General features: G+C 39.8%; 1 protein-coding gene across 1 annotated transcript in view; it reads left to right on the top strand.

Moving 5' to 3' along the window:
• The first annotated feature begins 2,657 nt into the window (after positions 1-2,657).
• The window catches only part of DCDC2 (doublecortin domain containing 2), a 34,590-nt gene continuing 23,946 nt past the window's right edge, over positions 2,658-13,301 (top strand). The window contains exons 1-2 of the mRNA XM_086608909.1: positions 2,658-2,950; positions 7,717-7,768. Coding sequence (XP_086465035.1) covers positions 2,658-2,950; positions 7,717-7,768 — 345 coding nt within the window. The remainder of the gene's footprint in view (positions 2,951-7,716; positions 7,769-13,301) is intronic.

Below are 13,301 nucleotides of genomic sequence, written 5' to 3'. Positions count from 1 at the left end.
GCCATTTAAGGAGAACTTTACTGCAATCCCCAAAAGTGGTTGCAACCAGCGTGGCCATAGGTGAAGACCAACAGTGTTCTGGAGTAGCACAAGTGTCGAAATCGGTGCAGGAGTGAAGCGTTCTGTGGCTTACTCCTTTGGCAAAGGTGTGTGATTGCAAGTCAGGCCTGAGATCACCAAAGGTGGTGGAATCTGGCACAAAATGGCAGATAGCTGCGGTGTCACCGCTTCACTGCAGAACGGTGTGTAGGCGGTAATTTTTTGATTTTACACATAAGCATGTTTTTAATACAAATTTTAGTTTCAGTATGCAACAGATCAACATTAAATAGTATTAATTTGAGGATGGTGATGTGCTTGGTTCTCCCCTTTATTATTTAGAAGAAAGCCAGCAGCAAGCAGAGGAATTTAACAGTTAACCAATAACAGTAGCATATTTGACTTCCCTCCCACTGAAATTACTCTTTTTGTAATGGTTAACTGCCCTGTTGTAACTCACAGCAGGGGGGGTAATTTTCCCATCAGAGGAAGTAAGATAAAGGGAAAGAAAAATTCTTTCGGTCACATATGTTGAAATCCATTTGGAAGAACAATCATTACTGTACTTTAAACAATTCCAGGTCAGAAGGTCTAGACCAGTTTTAGTCTTGCGACAATCGGTAGGGAAAACGGGCTGTTAAAGGAACTCTGTTGAATTTAAGGCATTTTCTGTTTATTTTCTCGCAGGTTTTATGGCTCTTGTAGCCAAGGTGTGGCAAAAATCCAGTGGAATCAAAGTCTCTGTATTTTGTTATGCAGCTTCCTGGAAAGAGCAAAGCAGATGGCATTAAAAAGTGTAGCCAAAAGTCGTGCCCCAAGCATACCTCCAGTGTTTTCAAGGAAAGAAAACTTATCTGCAGTCAGAATTTGTTTGAACACATCAGAGACTCATCTGTTCATTGAATAAGCCCATAAGATGCATGTTTCATTATTTTTTTTTCCAATTTTTTAATAATCTGAGGAGATTAAAAAAAAATCTACTGTTCTGATAATGCAGTACCCAAAGTTAATTCCCAAACATTGGACAGTGTGGAGATGTTGGGCTGAGAATTAGCAGGGAAAATGCAGCTTCAAGTGGATCACTTGTTTATGAAATTTAGTTTAAGATTAAAATGGATGATTTCGTTATCTGATACATTTATCTGTGAAATCTAAGGGAGTCTTTTGATAATGGTAGAGGTTGGATCTGGTCCTTAATATGTATATTAATGTATTTTTTACATATGCTATATCGTATCTACTATGTAGAATTAGAGAAATTGACTTAGGAAAGAGTGCAACAGTAACCAATTTGACTTCACGTTGTGTTCTTTGAACCATAAACGGGTTATTTTACATTTTTTGCATATTGTTTTTCTGGTTTGTTCTGTTGATGTATTTTTGTTAAAAATAAATTGTGCCCAAGGATATTATCCTGATTTATCAGGCTGCTGTTCACGGTGTATTTCAAATTTGAGCTTGGTTTAGTGGAGCAAGTCACCTCTGAGTCTGCTGAACTGGAATTATCCAGATGGAATTGCAGGTTTGGGCCAGCTCAGCAAAAGTGGTATTAGCTCTTGTGATAGATCCCAGATTCTTAAGCGAGCACATTACAGCAGACTCTCTCAACCCAGGAATGACAGGAGTACTGAAAAGCTTTTAAATATATCAGGAATGCAAACAGCTAAATAAACTGACCCAAATACTGGGGGAGCACAGTTTAGTTTTGTGTTACTAGCAAACTTTGCCAATTCAGATGGCAGGATGGGGGAAAAGAAGCCAGTGTCTTAACATTTACATATCATCCCAAAAAGACGTTCAGAGGGCATCATGTCAGTAAGCACATTAAAAAAAAATCAATTTCCTATACATATATGCAATTAATTTGTGTAGTCCAGGAGCTTAATTCCAACCCCACTGATTTTTTTTTTTTTTTTTTTTTCCTGCAAGATCAGACCCAGCTTTATTTCTGAATTACAGCAAATGCAGACAGCAACAGGCAGCCTGGAGCAAAATCCAGTTTTCAAGTGTGATTTTTAATAACCGCCAAGAAGGAAAGTAAGAACAGAATAAATCATGGTAGGTATGATTTTTTAGTTGTTCGTTTGCTTCGTACATGGACCATCCTGCGCACACAAGTGGTAATCGTTAGATGTTACTAGCAAACCACAGGTGAAATCAGGCAGCAAATAACTGAGTCTCCAGTGGGGAAAGCATCTCTCAGAGCCAGCGCAGGAATAGGGATATGGAAGAGAGCCTGGAGCAGTCACAAACTGCCTTTCGGTGCGGGCGGTGGCAAAGCACGGAAAACGATCTCCTGCTGTGTCCCATCTCCCTTCGTGCGATTTTTTTTTTTTTTTTTTTTCCCTCTCTTCCCTTGGGTTGGTGTAATCCGTGTTCACCTCCCCAGGTGCCAGGGAGCAGCCAGAGCTGGGTGCCCAGGAGGAGCTGCTCTCGAAAGGCGGAGCAGAGCTGTGCTACGAGCCCCGGGGAGGCTGCGGTCCCTCCCCGCGTCGCCGGACACCCTCCTCCTCCTCCCCGGAGGTGGGCTCCGGTGGCACAGGTGTGGAGCCCTCTCCTGAACAAACAGGTGCCAGCGGGGCAGCTCGGGCTGCCCGGGAGGGCTGAAGCTGCCCAGCATGGCTAGTCCTGGCGTGAAGGGGTCGTGGCTCTCCCAGCCAGCGGTGAAGAGCGTGCTGGTGTACCGCAACGGGGACGCCTTCTTCCCGGGGCGCCGCATTGTCATCCACGAGAAGAAAGTGTCCAACTTCGAGGTCTTCCTGAAAGAGGTGACAGGTGGGGTGAAGGCACCCTTTGGAGCCGTGCGTAACATCTATACCCCCCGGGGTGGGCATCGTGTCCGGCAGCTGGAGGAGCTTCAGAGCGGAGAGCAGTATGTGGCTGGTGGCAGGGAAGCCTTCAAGAAACTCAAGTGAGTGGCAAAGCAATGTGAGATTTATATGGAATTTGAATATCAGCAGTTGGGGTCTGGCGCTGTGGTGATGCTTCAGAGGACCCCTCACCTCACTGCTTTTATTAGGCATTGCACAAAGAGGACTTCAAGGCAAAAAGAAAGGTACTTTTAACAGATAAAACTGCAAAAGAGGTTTATAGGTGAGCCATGGAAAGGCTGCTGTTACCATCAGTCGCATAGTGCCATCTCCTCGACATGACGATAGAAGAGGAGAAACAGCCCTTTAACCCAAAGGGCATGTGGCAATGGCACGTTGTGATGCGTGTGCTTAAATGAGGAGCGAGTGTGAGTATTCCTGTGCAGTGGTAACAGGGAGAAAGCTGTGGAAAGGTGGGCTGTTCACAGGCCTGCCATGAAGTTGATGAGCCTGGGAATTTAACTCCTGATGCTTCCTATCTCGCTTATTTTTAAAAAGCCTAAATTACCCTACCCAGCTATCCACCTCTCCATCACTTCTATTCATTTTGGGTAGGTATATAGTGTTTTTATGACCAGAATAGCTGAGTCCCTCCTGTTATTTAAAAGATGACTGTTTGGTTTCTTTTCTCTGCCTAGACATGGAGAATTAAGCTGACAGTTTCTTTGTACAACTGAGTGACTAGGAGTATATCACGGAGGAGACCTGGGCTTTTAGGTGTGTTTCCCAAGTGGCTCTGCATGTGATCAGTAATGGTTCATAATTCTGGCAGTGAATTTCATGGTCTCCATTGCCTAATTATATGTTTTGTTCAGTCTTTGTGGGCTTTTTTTCCTACAGTTGAATGAAAAAAAAATAAAATCTCAAAGTTAACGAATTCCTTTCTGGAAGTGGTTGGGAATTTATATGCTAAACTACCAGCTTTACAGGAGCTCACTCATCTTGGTCATGTAGAGTTGAGGACACTGTTTTTCAGGAGAGCTCCTTATGTTTCAGGACGATACTCTCCATGTAATGAACAGGATCTCTATCAGCACTTTTGCTGTTTTTGTCACTGTCTGCTTCTGAAGATTTATTGAAGCTTCTGGCGCTTAAATGGCAAAGCTGAAGAGAAAGATGTATGACAGGCCAAGTTTAAGCCTCTACCCCTCTATACTCTCTTCCATGTCAAACGCAGTGCTCAACTCTCAAGAAAGATCTACTGTCTGTTTCTGGTGTTGAATCCCATGATTTTGTGGATGGCTTAAAGTTGTTAGTTGTCAGCACGTCATGCTTCACTTCCCTAAATGTGTTTTGTGTTCAGCAGACAGGCTAAAAGTGAGTGAGTGTGTGGCACTAGCATACACTGTGTAGAGAATTGGGCAGTCTGGATTTATTCTGTGGGGGGAAAAAGCATTTCTTTTTGTAATGTCATGTTTTGTGGTCAGAGTTTTATGGTGAGAGCTTTTCAGGCTTTTACGGTTGCAACACACAAGATACCTAAGTATTTCAGGTCAACGAAGAGTACACTTAGGAAAAGCTAACCTAGAGGACTGGGTAAAAGCAAGCTGTTTTATATGTCCCTTGATAGTATGCCATAGTCCTGTGCTGTAGGGAAGATAAATGGGATTACTTGAGATCTTTTCCATTTCTACATCCAGAGTTGGAGTGCTTCACTATTAGTCTTTGTTTATATAGTGCAGTAAATGATGGTGGTGCTTTTACAAGCATTATTTAAGACAGGCTGAAAGGCTTAGTGTTGATCTCGTTCTTAACTGGGTTGTATAATGATAATTATCAGATAATAGAATGATATGGAATAATATTAGATATAGAATAATTATAGAAGGATAATTAGGGAGACATCTTAGCCCAAAAGGTCAGAGGAGAGAAGAGGTTAATTGAAAGGGGTGATCTTCTGGAAGGAATTGAAGGAATGAAGAAAAAGAGCATATGTTTGTGTGTATGTCACAGGCAAAGATAAAGTGGTTGCAGCTTTATCTGCAGGAGACCAAAGCATTTGCTGTAAAGGATCTGAGTCTGGTCTGATAGCAGCAAGAAGTTTGCATGTTTTTACAATTTTTTTGCAGTGATGCTTGTTGGGCACATTAATTGCAATGATAGACTGTGCAGGGCTGATCTTTGAAGTTGAGGCTTGTGGCACTGGTGTGTGGGAGCGTAATGGGAAGGAGAGTGTATTCAAGGAGAAGCAGAAGCTGCAAGTGTTATTGCTGCACTTCAAGCTGTGCATTTGTTTCTTCCCAGATGCCTGGAACTGAGAACTGGGTCTTTGTCTTCCCTGTCCGCAGTGAATTATGGTCTAAACTGTGCTCACCTTTAGCATGTGAACCTCTGTTATTCCAAGCCCTGAATCTTAACATCTTCAGATAGATACTTCTGAGGGTATATAGTCAATATAAACTGCTGATATGTTTCATTTTTTAAATAAAAATAACCAGCATTTAAAAATTCTGCTTTTAGAAAAATTTGTAGAAATTTTCTTTAAAGGAAGAACTACTAACTAATGTTGGGAATTCCCATAAAATATATCAAGTTTCCCATCTTCTTTTGTCATTTACAAGTGTGCTAAGTGCATACAAGCTTTTTTGGTTTTATGCAGTGAGGTGTGTGGCTATATAGTAGCTGTTGCAGTTTTGGGTGAGAATGTGCGTTCAGGCCTGCACCCCTGGGGAGTTCTTCCCTGACTCTCAGCTTCCTGAAAAAAAACCTGTCTATGCTGGAGCTAGTATAGATTTTCAGCTTTTTTCCTGCATGCTGATCTACCTTCTCCCTTCCTTTGCCTGTCTAGTTGTGTCTGTGCCCATTAATTAGTGGTAGATGGTCCTCTCTCCAACAGTGTCTCTTTAAATGACACTGTAGTTTCATCACTGGCTTGGATAGTCATTGGGTGGAAGTATTTCTGCTTTATTAACAGTGGGAATACTTTTGGAAAGTTTTTGGTCTGGGGTTTTTTTGGGTGCCCTTATCCTAAGAAAAGCCTTTGGCCCTATTTAGACCTTTTCAGGTTTGTAGATCCCTGAAATTTGATAACTGAATGGCCAGATGGCTGCATAGCGAATTTAAGCCTTTGACTATATGTTTATTTTTCTTAGTTCTCCTCAAAATAATTCACAGATGCCCAGAAAACAAGAACCACAGTCAGCAGCTGTTGTTACAGGCTGTTGCAACTACTTTGTCTGAGGCATTTATTTCTTTCCTATCTTGTAGGCTTTAAGACTTCTTTTTTTTTTTTTTTTTTTTGATCTCAAGACAACTGCTTCCTTTTTACATGGAGAAGCTTCCAAGAGTTGGTTTTGTTTGTTTTTAAACATGAGGCTTGGACACTTTGTTTTTCAACATTGTCCTACATTGCTACATTTACTTTTCCCAAAGCATGGGCATGCACTTTCAAGCATCTTCTGGAAGCCTTGCTGTGTCTTACTGTCCCTGCACACCGAAGCCTTGAAATCCTTGTGACCATTCCGTGGTACCTTGATAATGTCATGTCTTCAAAGAATGAATGATGCTTTTTCTCTCTCTCTTTTTTTTTTTTTTTTTCTTTCTTGCTTCTGCACCTTCATTCAGGTCTCATGAATTCTCGACTTAGGCCAGGAAGAAAAGTTTCCTCTGGCAAACAAATCTTATCCCAGTCATTAACAAAAAAGCATGACATTACTTGGAGGGCTGCAGATGCATTGCGGGCTCTGAGGTCTTTTGGTGAGCCTTGCCATCAGGTATACCTAACGTTCTCAGATAGTCTTCTGCTCTTACAAGCCTACCAAAGCACCTGTGGTTTCCCACTGAAAGTGGGAATAAGGAGAACCTGTCACAAATGCTGATTACCTGTTGCTGGATTAGATGATCCCAGCATGGTGCAGATGCCCCAGCCATTTGTGTTCTCCTGTTTAGCTCTTGCCAAACGGTGCTGAAACGAGCTGCTGTACTGAGTTACAACTGCCCACAAAGGTGCCTGTTCCTGCAGTTGTGAGATCTAGAAACAGCTTGCAGTGCCAGCAGCTATGGAGAGCTGCGTTCATGAGAAGAGCCGCTCTCAAAGTGCTGACAAGGGAAAAGAGTTTGTGTAGTCTGGGTACCTGCCTGTTTGCCAGTCTGAGTTACTCATGCTTGAAGGCTTGTTTAGTTCCCTTTCTTTGGAAAAGCAGCACACAGCAAATCCATCACTGCGTGCTCTACCTAACACTTCGGTATTAATGCCATGTTTTTGTGGGAATACGTACTCTGATGGAGAGCAGTATTGTTCAAACTGATGCATTTTGGTTTCTTGTCCAGCTGAGGCTTGTATTTTGTCTGTTCATAAAATAATTGTGAAGATGCTGTTGGTTTATCACAACCACGAGAAACTGGGATAGGCAATGTTCAGATGTGTCCAGGTCTTGTGGAAACACAAGTGGTGTAGATCCTTTTAAACTTTAGCTGATGCCCTGGATTCAACTTGGCTGTGGAGGAACAATTTAAATCTATCAGAGACTTACTGTGAGAAGCTAAGAGGCGAGATAATGACTTGGAATACTCTGAGAAGCTGATATTGTGCTGAGATTTATTGATCCACCTCACAGTAGTATGTGAACTGACAAGGGGGTTACAGGTGGTCTGTTCTAATCATCAGTGACTTGAAGGTAGATAGTTCTCCTCCATCTTTTGTTGTATTAACACTTATTCAATAAAATTTTGAATTAGTCTTTTTTTAATATTACTTTAAGGCATGATAAATTTTATAAACATCATGTATGGAAAAAAAAAGTGTAAATGTTTGTATTGCCCAAGTTAGATACTTCTGTAAGTAATCAATACTCTCTTTCTTCCACAGCTATTTGGACATTGGTGAAACAAAGAAAAAACCCGCTGAAGTCAGTAGTGAGGTAGGATGTTTGAAGTATTTAAGAAGTAAATATGCAGTTAATGTTAGTGACATGCCTGCATTTATGTCTGATTTATATATTCATATTTTTACTATGTTTAATGATTAGTTATCTAGAATTCTGAACATATTATTGTCACAGAACAACACTTATTATTTTAGTGATTATTACTCTTACTGCTCTGAGCATGATGCACTGATTGTCTTCCACTCAGCTTTCTAAATTGCCACATCCAGTTAAAAACTTTCAGTGAAGAAAATCTCATGTTGTCATCCTAAACCTAAGGGAGCTTTTTTTGTGCAGAAAAGATGATGAGAATGAGAACTTGGGGAGTTTAGACCAACAAATTTTTTTTCAAAACTTGATATTTTCTCTGGAGAAGAGATGTTTCTTTGGGAAAGAAATCCCAGTTGAAATGCTTTCCCAGTCACTGGCAGTGTCAGTTGTAAACTTCTAACTAGTTCCAGTCCATAGTTCTCTGATGTCACCTGTTTCTCTTGAGTAGTGCTACGCTGTAGCCTGATGAGATAGTTGCAGGCTTCAAAAACCACTGTATGGGGATTTTTGGGAGATGTCAGACCCTGCATTATTTTTACTGTTTATTCTCTATGGAGAGAGCAATGCTTCCCAGCAAACACTTGAATTACAGCTTCTGCCTGACAAGAAGCATCAGCTCGTGATTTTTTCCATTTCTTTTGCCTTGTGGTCTCGTGCCACGTTTCCAGCAATTTAATGGCTTGTATAGCAGGTGTCAGTAGGCCACCTTGTACTGGCAGACCCCCAAAATGGAGGCCTCAGTGCCCTAAGGACATTTGCTGTTATGCTCAGAGGCTGTGAAATGTGTCACCTGCATTTTATAAGCAATCATGACTTTTTAACCCATATCTTCTTCTTTCAAACGGGCACAATCAACAGGAAAATCAAATTCAAGTCAGAGATTTAAGTCAGATACTCCTACAAGTACCATATAAATTTACTCTAAATTGGATTTTTTCCAGTTTGTTTGTTTATGCAATCAATCAGAACATTATAGAGAGAGTTTTGTTGGGTTTGTGTAGCCATTCACATCTCCTTGTTGTTTGGGTCTTTTTTTACAAAGGAAAGGGAACGATTTTTTTAAAAATAGGAAAAATTAATTCAACACTGATGAGGCAGCAGGTTGTACTCTGTTGCTGACGTGTATATAAAACTGAGCAACACACCTTCACGTATGCATTATCAAAGATTTTCCCGTGTATTTTATTCATAAATTCCATTTTTGAGCTCCAGCATTTTCTCATTCCAGTCCTGAGTCTCCTCTGGTCGAGTTTTGTGAATCTTGCTGAAACTAGTTACTTGAAGGGTGCACAGGCAGGGAATCAAGTAATTCATCTCACTTTTCGTTGTGATCTAAGTAAGAGATTATAATTTTTGGGGGGGAGGTAAAATGTTTGTACTGTAGCAGAATTGCACTTACCTGAACCTTCAACACACAAAACATAGTTCTGAACCAAAAACCCACCTTCACATCTATGACCAGTCTTAACTATTTTTCCTGAACAGCTGAATGTGTGGATAGCACCATATTTTATGCCAAAATAGTATCTGGGTGAAAAAGAAAAATATTCTTACATATCCAGGATGAGAAAAAGAACTTGAGGAAATGGCTTCTAATTATCTCTGAAAATGCGGTGGTTTGCGTTCACCATCATATGTGACTCTCATTAATACTGTGTGGTGTGACTAATTCCATGTGCACTTTGCTGAGAAGGTGGTTGTCTTCATGGAGGTTGTTGGTACCACCAGTTTTCAGGACAACTACAGGCTTGCTACTTTAGAACTAGTTTTAAGGCTGATGATTTTGCTGCAAATCCTTAGAAGATTCTCTGTATAATAGAAATTCTGTACAGTTGGAGTAGTTGTAGAGTTGTTTGTGTTTTTTTTACAACAAACATATCCTAGAATTGTCACATCCCGTTTTAGTTTAGATTTTTTGGGGAGAGAGAGCGAGAGTGGAGAGTAAGTTCAGACTGACGATCTTGAGGATCTCTTCCAACCAGATGATTCTATGATTTCTGCCTTCTCCCTCTTTCGACCAGGGGCAGCAGGAAGGGTGAAGGACCTTGTCCTTCAAGAAGGAAGGGACGAGAAGGCACTTGTCCCAGAAATGCTGCAGATGGCAGAGAGGCTCGTGGCGGTTTCAAATCCTCTGGCAGAGCCCTCATGTTGTAATTATATCTCAAAAGGTTTTCCAGTTACAATTCTGGTAGGGGAAGTAGTAGAAAGGTTTCATCCTGACCCAACCTAAAGCTTAGATACAGATTATTCTTCAGGCATGTTTCTGTCCATCGCTCCTTTTGGCAACTGAGTTTTGCAAGAGAGATCCCTTTTGTACTGGAGGTGATCTGCAAGTACAGATACATCCTAAATTATGTGCCTGAGGAATCGAGCAATTAATCTCCTGAGGAAGTGTGGACCAACAGAGTTACCATTTGTTTATTATAAACTGAATTGTTTGTAGAAGGTGCTGAACGTTATTTTCCAATTATAACGTATAAAGTACGGACATTTATCTTTCTCTAGGCACTATCTCTGATCTAGATGGTCTCTCTCTGTACACTCGAAAAGATGAATTTTATTTGTAATTGAGGCTGGGTAAGCTGCTGAAGAATTACCTGAGAACACTGTGAAGTAAACTGAGTTTTCAATCTATTATTGTAAAGACAAAGAATTGCAGGCACCTAAGAAAAGCACATGTGACTTCATATTGAAGAACCAGTCTCTTGCAACCGAAAGAAAAAAGGAAGGTTATAGTGTCTGTATGAAACAGCATCTATTATGCAAAGTTCATAGTAGGCCTGCATTAAGCTGCTATACTGACCATATAGATAGATTTGCCCTTGGTTGATAGCAGATTTTCTTAGGTAATAAAAACGGAGTTTTTTCATCTGCACTTCACTTTTTCTCTTTGATTTCTAGGGCAGGATGATTGTGTGGCAAGCTCTGACACAAATATTTTTTGTGCTGCTCAAGATTTGTTGTTATTTGTGTTCCGCTTGGATTTTTTTAATTGACTTACATTCTAGAAAAGCCTTTATAAAGTTTTTTAAGAAAACTCTGCTTATGTGTCTTACTCTACATAAGGCACATCAAGAGTTATCTCTATACTATAGAGAGATAGGGATGATGTAGACTCCTTTCCTTAGCTTCACCACTGTTTTCTATGATATTTAAGCAATGAAAACATCCTGGTCCACAATTTTATAACGTTTGCCTACTTATGGTGCATTTATAACATATTTGTCATTTATGTCATGTTTTTCCAGTGATTCATCACTTTTTTTCACTCTTTTGCATAAACATATTTTGTTGTTCTGTAACTGTTTCAGTTGCAGCTTATTCTTTAATGAGGTGGTTTAGGTGTGCTCATATTTGGAGGAGTACTTGTAGACTGGAAAAAACAATATTTTTACTAATGACTCTTCAGAGATTAGTAAAGATTCCTCAAAGCTTTTGTACGTGTACGACCTGAATATTTGCATCTGCACGCAACCCCGGCACGTCTCTGGTGAAAACACTTGGTAATTACAGGAATTTGAATTTGAGGAATTTGAGGAGCTACCATTTCTCTGTTTCCCTCTGTTCCTGCATGTTTTAAAATTTGATTGTTTTAGTATCATTTATGGCAATTGTTTCTTCTGCATCCTTTAAGTGCATCTTTGTTGCCAGACAGTGGAGTCACCACTCGTCTGTCAGCAGTGATATGATTGGATTAATTTGTACAAATGGAATTTTGGAAGTTTTTAATATTGTCTTTGTTTCAGAAATCATTTTGATCTATTTATAGATATATAAATATATATTTTTATATATATTTTGATATACCTTGTCCCTAATGTACTTGCTTATTTTTTCCATATTCTCATGAAAAATCCCAGCATTTATAATTATTGTTTCTTTCAAATATAGCATTTATCGTATCTGACAAATAATGTACGCATCTAATCATGAGAAAAAAGTTGCCATTTTTCAATGAGCGGATTCTGGATCCACTTTAACTTTCAGCTGTCAATTAGAAATGTTTCATTTGTATTTTCTCTGTACAGGAGACAGTTTTGTGAGGATAAGAGAGTGGCTGAAAAGATATGAGAAATGATCCCAGCACGTGCAAATTACAGCCGTTTGATGTCAAAATAATCTATCTTCACAGGATATTCTTTCCTAATTCTTTCCCAAGAATTAGAAAGAAACACACACAATTTGTGCTACCCAAAATTACTGCACATAGAATATTTGTATGTCTGGAAACAAACTGTGTATAAAGGTTCACTTCCTATTCCTGTGCCAATATGCAAAACTAAACCCTCTTGCTACTCCATATCTCACCAGCTTGATTTGTTTTACTGCTGGTGTCACAGGCTGAGTAAGGAATTTATCATTTTCTGACGCTGAATTAATTAGGAATTCTACTATAGGTGTATTTTAAGGAGTAAGACTATCAAAATGAAAAGATTAAAAAAAGTCAAATACATCTTTAATCTCCTGAGCAACATCTTTAATAGTTAAATTTTATATGTCTTTGTTTGGTATTTAGTATCCTGGTAACTTAATTAGCACAACAAGACATACAAAACAGATACTCTTGCTGAGTGTTCATAATCTAATACCAGGAGGAATCAGAGAAGAACTGAGCAGATATCCAGTTAAAACATAAGCTGCATCCTTTTCTCTAATTGGGCCTATGAATTCATAAGATTTCTCTTTATATAGTTCTGTATACCTGAATTGTGTAATTTTTAGTATTTTCATTAACAGCTTGCTTACAGATAGATTTAGTGGATTTTGGAGACTCGTAGAGGCTTTGGTTCATGCCACTGGAGAATTCCGTGGTCTGTATTGAGTTTGATATGAAACTTGAAAGTCAATCTCCTCCTTGATTAATATCTGCCTTGTTCTACAGGGTAACTGCTCTTCCTGCTCTGTGAGGAGGGTGAGAGGAAGGCAGTAGTTGCCAGCACTGAAGCTTTTAATGAGGCATGTTAGTCTCATTAAAAACTTGTGGCTGCATACTAAATTGACTTACTGGAGACATTAACAACTTTTACCTTTGATAAAAAATGATGAAAAAAAGAGTGTTTTTGTGATTGCTTTTTGTTCTTCAGCTGTCACTGTTCACAGGTTCAGGCCCTTCTGATCAACCACAAAGGCCAGAGGCTTCCTTTGGGTTTAAACAAGCCTAAGGAATTTGGAGACGGTACACAAATTGTGAGAGGTAAAAATGGTCAGAATTTGCAGTATTATGTCAGTGATAGAAATGAGTATCAGGACCTATTTTGCTTGAATAAAATCTGCATTACTGATGCCATCATTTGTGTATTGTATGCAGTGTAGGGTATAGCATTGTGCAACTTGGAGAAGAAATAGGAGCTATTCTTGGGATCCAAGGCAATACAGCTGTTCTCTATTTTGAGGCACTGCACAGACTAAGTTGGGGCACAATGCCAGGCCATTGTCTGATTTACCCCAGCTGAAGGTCTGGCCCCATGTCTAATGC

The sequence above is a fragment of the Tauraco erythrolophus genome, chromosome 3, assembly GCF_009769465.1.
Source record: "Tauraco erythrolophus isolate bTauEry1 chromosome 3, bTauEry1.pri, whole genome shotgun sequence".
Lineage (NCBI taxonomy): Eukaryota > Metazoa > Chordata > Aves > Musophagiformes > Musophagidae > Tauraco > Tauraco erythrolophus.
The sequence above is the reverse complement of the archived record's forward strand: the minus strand, read 5'-3'. Positions and strand labels throughout refer to the sequence as shown.